Source organism: Emys orbicularis, chromosome 7 (assembly GCF_028017835.1).
Source record: "Emys orbicularis isolate rEmyOrb1 chromosome 7, rEmyOrb1.hap1, whole genome shotgun sequence".
In the NCBI taxonomy this organism is placed as follows: domain Eukaryota; kingdom Metazoa; phylum Chordata; order Testudines; family Emydidae; genus Emys; species Emys orbicularis.
Genome location: NC_088689.1, coordinates 43,975,626 through 43,993,180, shown reverse-complemented (window position 1 = coordinate 43,993,180; position 17,555 = coordinate 43,975,626). Strand labels below are relative to the sequence as shown.

The following is a 17,555-nucleotide window of genomic DNA, read 5'->3' as shown; positions in this document are numbered from 1 at the left end:
GGGTGACAGGGTGGTGGTAACTAGGCGAAAATGTATTGCAAAACATAATTTACACATCATACTGAAAGTAGAAGACACAGTGACAGGTTTCAGAGTAGTAGCCGTGTTAGTCTGTATCAGCAAAAAGAACGAGGAGTACTTGTGGCACCTGAGGGTATGTCTACCCTACGAAATTACTCCGATTTTACAGAAATCAATTTTTGGAAACAGATTGTATAAAATCGAGTGCATGCGTCCACACTAAGCACATTAATTCGGCGGTGTGTGTCCATAGAACCGTGGCAAGCGTTGACATTCCGAGCGGTGCACTGTGGTAGCTCTCCCACAGTTCCTGCAGTCCACGCTGCCCATTGGAATTCTGGGTTGAGCTCCCAATGCCTGATGGGGCCAAAAATTTGTTGCTGGTGGTTATGGGTAAATGTCGTCAGTCAACCCTCCCTCCGTGAAAGCAACGGCAGACAATCATTTCGCACCCTTTTCCCTGGATTGCCCGAGCAGACGCCATACCACGGCAAGCATGGAGCCCGTTCAGCATACCACAGCAGTTATGAGCATTGTAAACACCTCGCGCATTATCGTGCAGTTTATGCAGAACCAGAAGCTGAAAAACCAGGCGAGGAGGCGATGGCAGCGCGATGATGAGAGTGATGAGGACATAGACACAGACTTCTCTCAAAGCGCAGGCCCCGGCAATGTGGACATCATGGTGTTAATGGGGCAGGTTCATGCCGTGGAACGCCAATTCTGGGCCCGGGAAACAAGCACAGACTGGTGGGATCGCATAGTGTTGCAGGTCTGGGATGATTCCCAGTAGCTCCGAAACTTTTGCATGCGTAAGGGCACTTTCATGGAACTTTGACTTGCTTTCCCCTGCCCTGAACCGCAAGAATACCAAGATGAGAGCAGCCCTCACAGTTCACAAGCAAGTGGCAATAGCCCTCTGGAAGCTTGCAACGCCAGACAGCTACCGGTCAGTCGGGAATCAATTTGGAGTGGGCAAATCTACTGTGGGGGTTGCTGTCATGCAAGTAGCCAACGCAATCACTGAGCTGCTGCTATCAAAGGTAGTGACTCTGGGAAATGTGCAGGTCATAGCAGATGGCTTTGCTGCAATGGGATTCCCTAACTGGTGGGGCAATAGACGGAACCCATATCCCTATCTTGGGACCGGACCACCAAGGCAGCCAGTGAATAAACTGCAAGGGGTACTTTTCGATGGTGCTGCAAGCACTGGTGGATCACAAGGGATGTTTCACCAACATCAACGTGGGATGGCCGGGAAAGGTTCATGACGCTCGCATCTTCAGGAACTCTGGTCTGTTTAAACGGCTGCAGGAAGGGATTTACTTCCCAGACCAGAAAATAACTGTTGGGGATGTTGAAATGCCTCTAGTTATCCTTGGGGAACCAGCCTACCCCTTAATGCCCTGGCTCATGAAGCCGTACAAAAGCACCCTGGACAGTAGTAAGGAGCTGTTCAACTATAGGCTGAGCAAGTGCAAAATGGTGGTAGAGTGTGCATTTGGACATTTGAAGGGTCGCTGGCGCAGTTTATTGACTCGCGCAGACCTCAGCGAAACCAATATCCCCATTGTTATTGCTGTGTGCTCCACAATCTCTGTGAGAGTAAGGGGGAGACATTTATGGCGGGGTGGGAGGTTGAAGCAAATCGCCTGGCTGCTGATTACGTGCAGTCAGACACCAGGGCGATTAGAAGAGCACATCAGGAAGTGCTGCGCATCAGAGAAGCTTTGAAAACCAGTTTCATGACTGGCCAGGGTACCGTGTGACAGTTCTATTTGTTTCTCCTTGATGAAAATCCGCCCCCTTGGTTGACTCTAATTCCCTGTAAGCCAACTGCCCTCCCCCGTTCGATCACAGCTTGGAAATAAAGTCACTATCCTTTAAAATCAATTCTTTATTAATTGATTATAAAAATAGGGAGATAACTCACAAGGTAGCCCTGGTGGGGTAGGGGTGGAGGGAAGAAAAAGGCCACTTCAATACTTGTTGAATGACAGCCTTCTGTCCACTGGGGTGATTGGGTGCCCCCCCCCCCAACGTGCTTGGGCATCTGGGTGAGGAGGCGACTATGGAACTTGGGGAGGAGGGAGGGCAATTAAACAGGGGCTGCAGCGGCAGTCTCTCCAGCTGACATTCCTGAACCTCCACCAGATGCCGGATCATGTCAGTTTGTTCCCGCAGATCTTCTTGCCGCCACCTCTCCTCACGTTCACTGGCCGCTTTCCTGTCCTGTGCTATTGTGTCCCTCCACACTTTCTGCTGAGCTCTTTCAGTGCGGGACGCCTGCATGAGCTCAGAGAACATTTCATCGCGTGTATGTTTTTTTTCCCACCGCCTTATCTGAGATAGCCTTTGGAATGGAGGAGGGAGGGTTGAAACATTTGCAACTGCGGGAGGAAAAAAGATACATTTTACAGAACAATGGGTATACTCTTTCACGGTGAACAACACTATTCACATTACATAGCACATGTGATTTCGGTACAAGGTCATTTTTTGCATCTTACATTGAGTGCCTGCGGCTTGGGTGTTAGAGATCAAACACGCCGGGCAACAGAATTCGGCTTGCAGGCGGCCATGGTAAGCCATAGTCTTTCGGCTTCTGCAACCTTGATAACAGCAGCGCCCTCCTTTCCCATACCAAGCAAAGCCCGTTGAGTTGTCCATTTAGGGCTGTGGTTTTCATGTTAACGTGCAGCAGCGGAAACCAAACTAACACCCCCCCCCCCATCCTTTTCTCTGGGATGATCGCTTTAACCCTCCCCCCCACCGCACCGCGTGGCTGATGTCAGGAAAGATCCCTGCTAGTCAAACGTGAACAGATCAGCGCCCCCCCCCCCCCCCCCGCTTGGCTAACTGCGGGGAGGATTTCTTTTCAGCCACAGGCAAACGGCCCAGTAGGAACGGCCACCTATGAATGTCCCCTTAATTAAATTCCCGTATTTCAACCAGGTTACCATGAACGATATCACTCTCCTGAGGATAACACAGAGAGATAAAGAACCGATGTTGCTTGAATGCCAGCAAACACCGGGACCGTACGCTGCCAGGCTTTGTCATGCAATGATACCAGATTACTTGCTACTAGCATAGCATGGTAAAGTGTCCTACCATGGAGGAAGGAAGAAGGCTGCTCTCCCCAGAAACCTTCTGCAAAGGATTTTAGAGTAACTCCAGGAGAGCTTCATGGAGATGTCCCTGCAGGATTTCCGCTCCAGCCCCAGACACGTTAACAGACTTTTCCAGTAGCTGTACTGGCCACGAATGCATCCCAAGTCCTCAGGGCAAATTAATCATTAAAAAACACTTGCTTTTAAACCATGTTTTATATTTACAAAGGTACGCTCACCAGAGGTCCCTTATACGGCTTCATGGTCCGGGATACCGCCTTGGGAGGGTATTTCAGTCAGGGTGAGAAAAAGATCATGGCTGTCAGGGAGAACAGTGTGCTGTGTGCTCTCCTCAACCTCGTCGTCGTCGTCCTCATCTTCCCCGTCTGCAAAATCCTTAGGCATTGCGATTGAGAGTACCCCATCATCGGAGTCCACGGACAGGGGTGGGGTAGTGGTGGCGGCCCCTCCCCCTAGAATTGCCTGCAGCTCAGCGTAGAAGCGGCATGTCTGCAGCTCTGTCCCAGAGCATCCATTTGATTCTTTGGCTTTCTGGTACGCTTGTCTCAGCTCCTTAAGTTTCACACAGCACTGTGTTGAGTCCCTGTTGTGGCCTCTGTCCATCATGGCCTTGGAGATTTTTTTTCAAATGTTTTGGCATTCTGTCTTTTGGAACGGAGTTCTGATAGCACGGATTTGTCTCCCCATACAGCAATCAGATCCAGTACCTCCTGTACGGTCCATGCTGGAGTTCTTTTTCGATTCTGGGACTGCATGGTCACCTGTGCTGATCAGCTCTCCACGCTGGGCAAACAGGAAATGAAATTCAAAAGTTCACAGGGCTTTTCCTGTCTACCTGGCCAATGCATCAGAGTTTCAGATTGCTGTCCAGAGCGGTCACAATGGTGCACTGTGGGATAGCTCCCGGAGACCAATACCATTGAATTGCGTCCACACTAACCCTAATTCGAACTGGCAGTGTTGATTTCAGCGCTACTCCCCTCATCGGGGAGGAGTACAGAAATCGTTTTTAAGAGCCCTTTATGTCGACAAAAATGGCTTCGTTGTGTGGACCGGGTGCAGGGTTAATTCGATTTAATGCTGCTAAATTCGACCTAAACTCGTAGTGTAGACCAGGCCTTAGAGACTAATATTTATTTGAGCATAAGCTTTCGTGGGCTAAAATCGACTTCATCGGATGCATGCAGTGGAAAATACAGTAGGAGGATAGACACACACACACACACACACACACACACACACACAACATGAAAAAATGGGTGTTGCCATACCAACTGTAACGAGAGTAATTAATTAAGGTGAGCTATTACAAAAAACTTGTAGTGATAATCAGGATGGCCCATTTCCAACAGTTGACAAGCAGGTGTGAGTAACAGTAGGGGGGGGAAAAAAGAATTAGCATGGGCAAAAAGTTTTTACTTTGTATAATGACCCATCCACTCCCAGTCTTTATTCAAGCCTAATTTAATGGTGTCTAGTTTGCAAATTAATTCCAATTTTGCAGTTTCTCATTGGAGTCTGTTTTTGAAATTTTTTTTGTTGGGGACAGGGAACGGGGGGGTTGGATGGGGCCGGGGTCCCGGGGGACCTGTCAGGGGGCCGGGGTCCCGGGGGACCTGTCAGGGGGCGGTTAGGGGACCAGGAGCAGGGGGGGTTGGATGGGTTGGGAGTTCTGAGGGGGGCAGTCAGGGGGCAGGAAGTGGGAGGGGGCGGGGGCCATGCTGTTTGGGGAGGCATAGCCCTCCCTACCCGGCCCTCCATCCAGTTTTGCAACCCCAATGTAGCCCTTGGGCCAAAAAGTTTGCCCACCTCTGCCTTAGTATGAAACTAGCTTGTTTGCATTGGTGTCATGGTCTCCTTATGAGAAGACTATAGATCACACAGGTTAAGTATTGGGGCCGCTTCCCAAATGTTAATACTGCCCCTAACCAGTTCAATGTTCGATCGTCGCTCTTCCATACCAGTTTTCCAAGTCTAATCTGCTTTGAGGAAAGGTGGGGAAGCAGGGGAAATAAAGCAGCCCAGTCGAAGCATTGTGGTTCTTCAGAAACCCACACTTTAGAAAGCTCGTTCAAGAAGTGCTTAATTGATATTTAAAAATATGTATGAGAACTTATCATTTTGTTTGTGTTGGAAGTATGGGTAGGGACTGGTAGTGGGTGGGTGGGTGATATCTGTGTATAAATCTGACTACAATCTGCATAAGTTCCTACCCTAAAATGTAAGGGCATCAGTGTCTTAAATCTATTTTAAAAAGCTAATTGAACTTCTTTAGAAATTCATGTGGAGTAACTACTTAGGGTATGAGAGACCTTCAGATGTGCAATTTTGAAAATTTACTTCTCTTCAGCAGCTGTGGCAAGCCCCCTCTTGTGGGAGAAAGACTGCGTGAAGGGTCCTGAGATATGGTGTCAGAATTTGCGGACTGCATCACAATGTGGAGCTGTGAAACACTGTCAGCAAACTGTCTGGAACAAGCCTTCTGTGGTGAGTGTAATTGAGACTTGTTCCACTCTAACATTCAGCTCATCTGTATTTTCATGTGCTGCTTAACTGTTTCTAAAGTTTCTGTCTGACTTGGAGAAGGAAGGTGCCATTTGAATCACACTTTTTTCTAGATGTTCAGGCCAGCCAAAATTTTTGCATCAAAGACTTGGCTACAATGTGTTAACTCAGATCTTAAAAAGAAATAGCTTGCATAAGAAAATCCTATGGAGGGAAAGGAAGAGCACTCTGCTAACTTCTGCCTGTGTCAGTCCAATCACTGTTTTGTAGGGTAGCAGGAGAGGGAAGACCTCCTGGACAGAAACTGAATGAGCTGTGTAAACTTATTCCTTTTATGCTTCCAGGAGTGAATCCTATAAACTTAATGCCTGTTGTCTAACATCCATTATGGCTGAAGAGACCTCATTGAAGGTGTCACAATGGAAAAATAAGTAAAATTGTAATTGTATATATGCCTGCAGTGTTTCCTAAAACTTACCATGTACTGCATTTTCTGTGGAAACTTATATTGTGGCAATGGCCTTCATCTCCATAATGGTATAATCAGTGCGCCTTCCAAATCCGTGTGCTTGAGAAAGTATGTTTTAATATGGTTAACATTTGTGTATAAATGCATCGGGAAATGTGTTGGAGGGTACAAGACTGGCTAGTTCTACTAGACCATCTGGTCCCACCTCCTACCACCTAGTTTTACTCTTTTTGCTACAGACAGGACCAAAAATTGACTGCATACCATGCCCCCAGAGGCAGTGTTTTAGCTTGATTAAAAAATTGGTTATGGGAAGATTTGGCCGTCTGACCCCCCACTCTTGCTAGTTTTGGACTACAGTTTTTGAGTCCTTCTGATCTTATTTCTATTATTCTCCTTCCTCAACGCAAAATCAAATGGTGGCATGCTTTCCACCTAATTCCTAAACAGAGCAGTCAAAAACAATCTCCGGAGCCTTAATGTCTTGAAGGGGAAGGTGGAACAGGAAAGTCCCTCTAAGATGGGCATATCAAAAGCAAATTTTCACACAGTCATATGTGAAAGAGAACATGTTGTATTAGTGATATTTCTTACTGCAGTAGATGTGCTATTGCTTTGCTTTCTTCCACCCACATATGTTGGTTTTGTATCTGACATCAGTCTATCCTAGAAACTGGAACTTGACACATTTGAAATGGCCTTGACTTTTTGGGATCAAACAGGAAGAGAATTGGCCTGTTTTTGGAAGAGAGGAAATAAAGCACAAAAGGCTTGAAAAATGCAATGCACAAGGAAAGCTTAGTATATTTACTAACTTTTAGGTCCCTCTGAAGTAACCTTTGTTTACTCTATTTTCCTCAGAAAAGCATCCCATGTGACTTATGTAAAGAGGTTGTAACAGTGGCTGGGAATCTCTTGAAGGACAATAGCACAGAGGTAAGCTTTTAAGCTTAAGGGCACTATGTGACTTCATTGTAGTAGTGGTGATCCCCCCAGGGAGGGGGAGTGATCTCCAAATGGGGCTTAACGCTTTTAAAAACTAGTGTTGAAAGAAGTATTAGTGCAGTGAGTATCAACACTGGTGGCTCTGAGAAGATCTCGTACTGGAGAGCAAAGACCTGTATCATCACACCCCACCCCACTTCAGAGTTCAAGTGCTTCCAGATTGCGTATAGTCATTCTCTGAGAATGAAGAACTGGCACATCTCGCTGCTGCTGCATGCATGAACACAGCCAATAACCCTCCTCTCATCTCATAGGGTGAGATCCGTTCTTATATCGAGAAGATATGTGAGTTCCTTCCTGACCAAGGCCTGGTATCTGAGTGCAAGGAGACCGTGGATGCTTACCTACCAGTTGTCATGGACCTGATCAAAGAAGAGTTTGTAAGTTGACTGTAAATTTTTGAAAACCTTACATTGAAAAACTATGCCATGTCTCTGAGTTTTGTCCCTTGTAGGGTAAGTGGTGGGTGGGTGTAATCCTTTAAGAAGATACAAATGAGATTTACTAACTTCCCTAATGTGCAGACCGTTAAGTCATTACAATAAAAGAAAACAAATCTAAGTAGTGGTGTATGTCCAGATCTTATCTTTGAACTCCTGTCATCCAAAACTCCCTGTTCTTAAATTTTGTCCTCAGTCTCTCATAATTTCACTGCTCCTGATAATATAAATGTTCCCGATGTCCTGAAATGTCTTTGATATAAATTGGGTAATACAATAATAGAAATCACAGCCAGAAAAGTTCTATTTACTTGCCTATACAGTGTTGCATTATAAATCCAATGGAAGTGTTTCCATTTCAGGAAGGTGCAGATTAGGGATTACAAGGAAACAATTAACAGTTTAAATTCTAAAACCACTTTCTTGCAGTGAATCTTTGCTCACTTTTAAGGTGCATTCAACCTGTGAGATTGAATATGGCATCAGACTAGTGCTTTGTTTTTCTAATTTTTTCTCTCTTATTCAGGATAATCCTGAAGTACTGTGCAGTGCCCTCTGCTTGTGCCAATCCCTTCAGAAGCACCTTGCTGCAATGAAACTTCAGAAACAGCTCCAGTCCAACAAGATACCTGAACTGGACTTCTCAGAACTGGCATCTCCCTTCATGGCTAATGTGCCTCTTCTCCTTTACCCTCAGGACAAGCCCAAGCAAGAGTCTAAGGTAAGGATTCAGCATATCTCTGGGCACAGTAGAAGTGAATGTGTGTTCCATTCAAGTATCTCAGTGGTCTTTATAACAGTTTATTGATAATTTGGGTTAACAGGCAACTTTAGAAGTTTGGAAAGCCAACATTCATTTAACTAAGTGAATGCCGCACTACAAATAAATTGTGTTATACATATGAGTGTGAAATAGCCATTTTGCTGGCTATGCAATATTTGTTATGATTTGTCTTCTGCATTGTTATAGTCCGAGGTAATGATACTTCCTATAATTAGGATTGCCTGACACTTTCCATTACAGGATCCTGCTTCTTAGTTGCTTATAACTTTGCCAAACTTTAACTCTTTGGGATGAAACTCTTCCAGGCCAGGTATCAGAATTGTTCTCTTTGAAAGCGTCAACAAAAAAGGTCCAGCTGTTTCAGAGAATGGGATGAGTGGAAAATGTTTTGCCCGTTTTAAAAAAAACAAACAAACCAAAAACAAAACTTCTGTTTTTAGTGAAGTTTTAATACCTCTCCAGGCTTTCGAACAAAGGGTTGAAATTTGTCAGGGAAGTGCTTTTTTTGCTGTTGCAGTAAAAAAAACACCCATATCTGACCAAGTGATAAGCCTCTGAAAAATCTTAAGTTTGCAATGCTCAGTAAAACCTTGTTAGAGTTTAGCAACTAAATTCGCTGAAGATTCTGTCTGTATTGAGCATGCTGCAGCCCAGGCCTGCAGGAGCTGAGCAGGACTTTCCCTGCAACTGCTTCTCCCAGTGGCACTAGACCTGAAAGCAAGGAGATTACTGAGACCCCAGGAAAGAATCTCCCTGCTGATACCTTGTGGAAGAGGAAGTAACCTGAGTCCAATGCTGAGGCAACAAGAACTGCCTTGCAGGAAAGGAACAAGATGTGTTGTATAGGGAGTAGAACGGGAGCTGCAGAGGACAGACTGGAAGGGCCTGAGGCAGAATGGCCTGTGACTATCCAAACGTTCCCCACCAGAGCCAGGAGTCTCAGTATTCCTAAGAACATAAGAAAGGCCGTACTGGGTCAGACCAAAGGTCCATCTAGCCCAGTATCTGTCTACCGACCGTGGCCAATGCCAGGTGCCCCAGAGGGAGTGAACCTAACAGGCAATGATCAAGTGATCTCTCTCCTGCCATCCATCTCCATCCTCTGACGAACAGAGGCTAGGGACACCATTCTTACCCATCCTGGCTAATAGCCATTTATGGACTTAGCCACCATGAATTTATCCAGTCCCCTTTTCCTGAGCTGTCAGCAAATAGCTATGACACCTGCTGACCGTGTATACCTCATCTCCCCTCAAATGGCTGGAACACACAGTGAGGGCAACAGACTATTCCTGTCAGTTTCTCCATTAGCTCAAGTGTATTAGTAGAACTTATGATTTTATAAAGTACTCTTTAGAAGAAGTGTTAAAGTTCTTATCGTAGACGTGGTAATTGCTACCAGCAACACAAGTCTGGCAGATGTTCCTGCATAACAAGCTTTAAGGTAGTATTTTCCTTTTCTCCCTTTTCAGGGGGCTGGGGACGTGTGCAAAGACTGTGTTCAGCTAGTCACTGATGTTCAGGAAGCTGTAAGGACCAACTCCTCTTTTGTGACTTCCTTAATTGCTCATGCCAAGGAGGAGTGTGAACGCTTGGGACCTGCCGCAGCTGACCTGGTAACAAAATAATCTTCTGTTGATTGATTAAGGAAATTGTCCATAGTGGAGACATGAAATGACCTCTGTAAATGTCGGTTTTCAATGGGATTTATATTTGGTAGGAACAAGGTAGATAATGTTAGGTGCGGCTCTTGGACTTAATTTGCTGTCCCAGCACTTACAAACCATAAGGTTTCTGATCCAAAAAAGCTTTCTACCTCCTTCCTTCTCTCAAAATTAAATCCTCACTCTAAGGTGAGCGTCTTAATGTTTTGAAAAGCCTAGAGGATTGTGGCAAGTAATCTCAGAGCTAATAGCAATTACTGGGTGAGGTAATGCTGCAATAGTTTTAATATATTTTTCTTTCATTAAATAACAAAATGGGGTGATGGGAAACACATGATGTGCACAAGTCATTTTGTTTGACTGTGTCCAAAAATGCCACGTTCAAGAAACTGTAAGTACACAAAGATAACTGCATAACGTGGCAAAATAGTACAAATATGCTGGGGACAAATTCATTGTTGTGGGAAACATTGCTTTGAATTTTACAAGATGTATGTAATTTCACCATCATGTGGCATTAACAGTTGCCTGTATGGGTAAAGTGGTTTTGTTTACTGGCCTGTATTTCTCTCCCACAGTGCAAGGACTACATCTCCCAGTATTCAGACTTGGCTATTCAAATGATGATGCACATGGTAAGATCATATGACCTCAAATCTCCTCTTGGTATAACTTCTCTGTTTTGTGTAGCTTCCTCTTAACTTATTCTGGAGAATGTTAATACCCTAAGCCTTCTAAAGGTCATCAGGACTCCTCCAGATTCATTTTGAAGTGTGTAAACTTCATAACTGAGGTCTTGAGATCCTTAATCCAGTCATATTAGTATACTTGCCGACTAAAGTCTGAATTCATTCTTTAGCTGTTTCCCCTATGTATCTGTCACAGCCATTCTAAGGATACATAGACATCTTTGTTCTTGCAGACCTCGGAGTGCATGTAATAAATGGCTTTTAAATCTTCCATTGTGTATGCTCTCTCGAACGTGGCTACTTTTTCACCTCTATGCCAAAAATGCTGCTTACAGATACCTGAGCTGGTCCTTCCCAGGGACCTGACTTGATAACAAAACCTGGTTGCTGGCATGGATGTGGCACATCCCCACGGTAGTAAACATTGTCAGAAGAGTGGGGTTTCAGATAGCTGAAGTTCTAATGCATCTGAGGTTGGGGCGTATGCAGTGGAGAATAAATTTTTGTTCCATTGATACGGATATTGTGTACAAAAATGCATAAATTTTGTTTGCAACCGCTTACATAGCACTTTTTCATCCAGGGATTGCAAAGCACTTTACAAAGACTGGTAAGCACTATTATCTCTGTTTTAAAAATAGAGGAACTGAGATTCTGGGATGTGTCCGAAGTGACACATTCACTGGCAAGGTAGATCTATGAATAGAGCCCATGACTGACTTGAACACTTGTTCTAAGCAATAGACATGCTATCTCGCTTTAAATAGCCTTACTTAAATTGTTTTCAGCGTGTCTCAAAGGCTTGAACTTGACAGTATATTGTGGGCCTCTTGTTTCGGAGTTTGTCAGTTAGAAATGACTTCCAGGAGTTAAGGGCACACTTTATGCAAAAAAGAAAATTAAAATGTTCTTTCCAATTAAAGTTGGCTTCAAATTTTCAATTGTAACTATTGCATCTTGACAGTACTTCAAAATTGGAACATGAACACATTTAACATTCTGGTTTGCTCTGAGCAGTGTTCGCATATTGTCTGGATGTAATCTTTCCTAGGGTGCTTTATCAATGTGATAGCTTGAAAAATGTGCTATGAGCTATTCTGGAGTGAGCAATTAACTAAATGAAGGGTCGTCCTTGCACTGCCTACCTCATGCATAGAGGTTGGGGCACTAGCAAGATTTTTTTTTTTTTTTTTTTTTTTTTTTTGTAAAAACCATATGCACAGCTCAACTGCTTGAGGTTTTTTCCTTTATCAAACTGTTATGTCTTTCATTTCTTTTTTTTTTCTTTCTCTGTCGCCAATCTCCTCTATCAACAGCAGGACCAGGTATGTGAGAAACTTGCCTGTGGTGGTGCTTTTCAGCTACAGGGCTGTAGTTCACCTCTTGCTAATTAGTTGTGTATGTGGTGTGACTGCCCTCAGCTTTGACAGATACAAGGGATGTTTGGGGGTGGAGTGAAAAAGAGAAGGGGGAGAGAGATCTCCAATGAATAGGTCATGGTTCCTGCTCCTGATATCAGCTCTTCATTAAGATTTCAACCTAATGGTGGAACCGCCAGTGGAGCGGATTGCTTTTCCTGGGGTAGAGGTGAAGATGTAGGAAAATCTTGACGTTGCCTCTAATCAGTTTCTGGTTTCACTCTTGAGTCCTTGAGCTCTAAGATGAAGTCAGTGCTGTGACTGGTTTTCATCTAGGATAACCTTTATAGGCCAGGGCAATAGTTGTAGACAGCCACAGTATGTGAATTGGGAAGAAGATACAGGGGGCCTTCAAATTTCCACTCCTCCAGTGCCTCTTAGTTTCCTATTTAGAAAAGTCCTGGGGGAGACCTTGTGTCTGTCATGTTTCAATGAGAACATGTTGCATGTATGTGGTGCTGCTGTAGCATTAATACCTTGAAACGCTTATTATAGTGCATGACCAGGGAACTCAACTAAAGGCAGTGCCTGGCTGACCTGAATCTCTGTAGTCTGAAGCGGTGCTCTCTGTCTGAGGTATTGCTTCTACCTGTGCATGGAAGTCTTATGGGCGAGGGGCATGATAAATAAAACTGTATGGCATTACAGTAAACCTCCATTGTCTGAAGTTGTTTGACTTGTTAGAGGATGGAGATAGAAGGGAGATAAAGGTGTTTTTCCATTACTATTTGATAGTCAGACTGTTCATGTAGTGGGGGGAAGAGGGCAGTCTGTGAGTCTGACCACATCTAATCTAGACTGCTTTTTCTGCTAGCCTCTGGTGCTGACGAGAGTTTGCCAAAAACCTATTTGGAAACACAACCCTCTAGCTTTGTACCCTATGCTGTTGTAAGTGCTGTCTGTTTTCACTGTGTTGGCATGAGGTATCCTATTTGAACAATTGTTCCCTGTTTCACATGTCTAGCATTAGGTTTTTTTTTTTGTAGTTAGTAGTACCACCAGTTTCAAAGGACTCGGGGCTTCTAGTTACATCTGTGGGTGTCAAACAGGAAATCGGCTTCTAAAAACCTCCCCTTCTGAAGGAGGAAAATATTTTGGACATGTTTCTAACACACTTTTATGGCATCGTAAAGAGCACTTACGGCTATGAGTGTTCTAGTACGGCAGGCCATAGGGTCCTGGGTTCTACTAAAGTTTAGATAGCACTTCCTCCTGACCCTTCCCTAATCCTGTATTAACCATACACAGGATGGAGCAAACTGTAGTAAACCTACCTTGAGAGAAGAGTGGGGCAGGAAGTGTCTTAGTTCAGAGAAAGAATAAACTAGTCTTTAAGAATTTCAGCCCAGTTCATTATGGGACATCAGCCTAAGAGGCCCGTCCATCCTTCTTCCCCTCTCATCTCACTGCTCCCTCCCCCAACCCTTCACAAACACTTCTTTCTGGATTCCAGGTATGTGGGAAACGTCCATGAAGGGGGTGGGTGGGAGAGAATGCAGTCCCTTTTACGCAATAAGCTCTCCAGGTCTAGTGTCTATTTATAGTTCATTGCTTGTGGTGGATAGAACTACGGATACAATAGCTCCAGTCTTGCTGACTTCCGCCCCCCAGCCCGCCCCCCCCCCCCCCCCCAGTGGTGGTCTGAGCACGAAGGTCACAGAATCAGCTAAACCATGTTCAGTCACTTGGTTACTGTCATGTAGGTGCAAGTTCTTAAGGGAGCACCATCACTTTGAAATTTAGTCAGTCTAAAGAAAAATGCTGTCCTTTAGTGCTTTGTGAAGAATCAACACAAATGGGATGTTGGTAAGAGTTGTAAAATGCACAAAAAATAAACAGAAGAAATAAATTTTTTCCTCTAATCTTTGTTATAGCAATATTAAGTGTCCACTATAATAGTAACTAAAATTTAGGTAGGGGAGTGACTTCTCTTTAAATGGTTGGTGTGCCCATTTGAATAGCTTTGCTGCCCTGTACTGCAGCAGGATTGGAGCAGATAGCTGTAATCTATTCACCATCATTGATATTGCTGATCTGGAATAATTGCACTGTTGCAAAGAGCTGTAGCAGAACGGCTCCTGTACCACAGGGCGGGGTGCAATACAAGAACCTATATTTGCAGAGCCATGTTTGCTGATGATCAAGAGCTTTTGCTTGTTTGGTTTGCTCCTTCCTTTGTATGATTTGATTAGTAACTTGAGTATCTGTAAGATTTATACTATAAAACCCAAAGCCTTGTGTACAAATAACTGGTTTCTGCCTAGCTTTTTTGTTTTTTTGCATTTCTTGATAAATTAGAGAAGTACGGGCTACGTTCCCTGCTACTGTAGGGATAGTACATTATAACTGCATAAAAGTGATCTTGTTGGAAGCATCTCTTCATGCCAACACTTTATTTACAGAATTAATCACATAACATGGCATCTAATGAAAGTAACAGATGCTTTTACAGAAAATAGTTGATTTCGTGGAGGTCAATCAGGCTTGAACTTCCCAGCATTTCTTGGATCTTGCACAAACTCCATAGAGTCCAGATAAAATGTGTTCTTCACTCAAACCTTCATAAGATTAAAGGGGGAATAGCAGAATATCCTCTCTACTGTGGTCACATTGGCTACTGAAGAAGATGCATGTCTTTTAAGGGGTTGGTCATTTGCAAATGCCTAAGAACTAGCCCTAAATCCCCACTAGTTTCAGATTAAAAATGACTAAACCTGATCAGTTTGCCCTGCCTATAACAGTAATGGCCAAAACTTTTGTTTCCTTCCACAATATTTGAATTTGAGAACAATCTTCTTGCACTTTTAAAGCTCCTAGTTGTATTACTGCTTTTTCAATTCTCCCTTTGATGGAGTCTGTGAGGTTAAATAGAATCTGTGTAGGATCTCTTAAATTCTGACTTTAGCTGATGTGTGTCTCTCTCTCTCTCCAGCAACCAAAGGCTATCTGTGCCATGGTTGGATTCTGTCCTTCCCTGAAATCTGTGCCCCTCCTGACTTTAGTGCCTGCAAAAGTGATGCATGAAGTGAAGATGGAGTCTGTGGAGGAGGTAAGATGGGGCTTTCAACACCACCTGCTGCTTTTTTGTAAAAGGACCAAGGCTACTTGAGCCAGATGATGAAGTAAAGCTATATAGATGCATGCAGACTTTCAGACTTCCATTTCAGTGCACAGAATAACACGTCTCCTAGCATATTAAACTATTGACCATCACTGGTTGGTATTTTAGTTTACGAAGCTGCTTCCTTTTGGAGAGTTGCATTTTGGGGCGGGCACAGAATAAAGCTATGAGGTACCATTTTAACCTTTAGTCAAGTATGAATTGTAGTACAGTACTAGACTATGGCCAGAACATCTTTCAGTTGCTTATAGCTTGAATTTTGAACAACGTTTCTTCAAGCATTATTAGAGGCACTAGGCTTCATTGAGGACTAAACCTTTGATAAAATTGAAGTTTAGCCTATGTTTGGTGTTGGATGCTTTTGATGTTTTTACCTTTTTAAAAAAGACAGTATTCATACATGTAACTCAATCAGCTCAATTTATATTTTGTTCAAACTTTCTGAAAATCAGTTCCCTGTCACTTTTTGTCTGAGGTGAAGGATGAGAAACTTGAGCCCAAAAGAGAAGTCTTTTCAGATAGTTACAATGCACTGGAAATGAGGATTTTGAAAAGAATGTCTTTTGACAGTATTCTGTCTAGTACAGGAAACTGGAGGATGCTTGTAGCTCAAATTGATTTGGTCCTGAAGATCCCAGTGAGCTCTGTAGCTTTTTAAAAATCAGTGCTGATAATAGAATCAAAGTAATTGGAATGGGGAAAAATCACCTAGATCAGTGGTTCTCAAACTGTGGGTCAGGACCCCAGAGTGGGTCGGGACCCTATTTTAATGGAGTCACTTGGACTGGCTTAGACTTGCTGGGGCCCTGGACTGAAGCCCAAACCCCACTGCCCGGGGCTGAAGCTGAAGCCTGAGGTCCTCAGCCCTGGGTGGCAGGGCTCAGGTTACAGTCCCCGTGCCTGGGGCTGAAGCCCTTGGGCTTCAGCTTTAGTGCGCCGCCTGCTCTGCTCTCCCCTCCCCTCCACCCCCCTTGAGCAGTGGGGCTCAGGCTTTGCCCCCTCCCACCTGTCAAGGGCAGCGGGGCTTGGACGGGCTCAGGCTTCTGTCCCCCCCCTCCTGGGGTCATGTAATTTTTGTTGTCAGAAGGGGGTCACGGTGCAATGAAGTTTGAGAACCCCTGGCCTAGATAGACCTATATTTCCCTGCCTTTGCAGGTTTCAGTCCACTTCACATAAACTTTTCATCCAGTATTAAACTGGGCAAGAAGTGACCTTTCCAAGAGCCATTCCTTTCTTTTGAAGACCCTTTTGGAACTTACAAATAGACTTTAAATTTCAGTTCACCTGTGGCTCTTTGTCCATACTGGCTCCATCATATGCAACTCACTTTCCAGCAATTTATCAGTGGTAATTAGTGTTAGTTTCCATTTACTTTGTCAGCTCATGAAAGTCTAATATAGGAAACAAGCTGTCATGCTACACCTGAACAAATTTCACATTTGGTTGGTGATAGTCTTTTCTGGATAATTTTAACTTTAAAATATTAATGCCATAATCATCTTCTATAAATATTGCCTTATGCTCAGATGCAGAAAAACCTGGTGCAAGCGGAAACCTTCTCTGTCTGCGATATATGTGAGACAATGGTGAAAGAGGTGACCAACCTGCTGGAGAACAACAGGACAGAGGTGTGGTGTTGGTGCAAAGGACAGTTCTTATACTGTGATGTTTTGAAATAGAACTTGTACTAAATACTTGCTGGAATGATGCAGCTCCTTGCTTGGAGCATGTACCACTGCTGTTACAGGGTTGGAGGGAGAGTTGGTATGTGGTAACTTGTATTGCCCTAATAGTACTCTCTGGGTTCCTCATGCTCCTGGAACAGTGAGATCTCTGTCCCCCTCCTAAGTGAGATCAAGGGCATAAATGGGTACTACTGGGATTGATTCCATGAGTTCTTCCTTCTCCCCTTGTCTCCCACTCTCTTATTCCAGGAGGAAATAGTGTTTGAAATGGAGAAGCTCTGCTTAGTGTTCCCTCAAAGTATCAAAGACCAGTGTAAGGACTTTGTGGAAACCTATGGCAAAGCTGTCATTGACATGTTGTTGGAGGCAACTAGTCCCGAAACTGTATGCATCATGCTGAAATGCTGCACAAGCCGCAAGTCTTCTCCTGAAGGTAAGCACTGGGTAACCAGTATTGAGTATAAAACACACTTGTTTAGTGTGTGATCAGATTCCCCTGTAGGGACTATCTTTTACTATACTATTTACCTGGACCTTAATTGTTAGCCTCTTGGCTACTCTTTAGTCTAAGAACTTGACCAGCTGCAAGATAAGAGGTTTTCAATATAATCATTCTAACA

At 44.0% G+C, this 17,555-nt stretch overlaps 1 protein-coding gene across 2 annotated transcripts in view; it reads left to right on the top strand.

Annotated features, from left to right (window-relative positions):
- The window catches only part of LOC135880768 (prosaposin-like), a 45,459-nt gene that overhangs the window by 19,220 nt on the left and 8,684 nt on the right, over positions 1 to 17,555 (top strand). Inside the window, exons 2-10 of one of the 2 annotated variants that reach the window (XM_065407094.1) lie at positions 5,506 to 5,642; positions 6,991 to 7,065; positions 7,389 to 7,514; positions 8,101 to 8,295; positions 9,831 to 9,974; positions 10,601 to 10,657; positions 15,062 to 15,178; positions 16,777 to 16,878; positions 17,185 to 17,368. In XM_065407094.1, coding sequence (XP_065263166.1) covers positions 5,506 to 5,642; positions 6,991 to 7,065; positions 7,389 to 7,514; positions 8,101 to 8,295; positions 9,831 to 9,974; positions 10,601 to 10,657; positions 15,062 to 15,178; positions 16,777 to 16,878; positions 17,185 to 17,368 — 1,137 coding nt within the window. The remainder of the gene's footprint in view (positions 1 to 5,505; positions 5,643 to 6,990; positions 7,066 to 7,388; positions 7,515 to 8,100; positions 8,296 to 9,830; positions 9,975 to 10,600; positions 10,658 to 15,061; positions 15,179 to 16,776; positions 16,879 to 17,184; positions 17,369 to 17,555) is intronic. The other variant, XM_065407095.1, reaches the window with a different exon arrangement.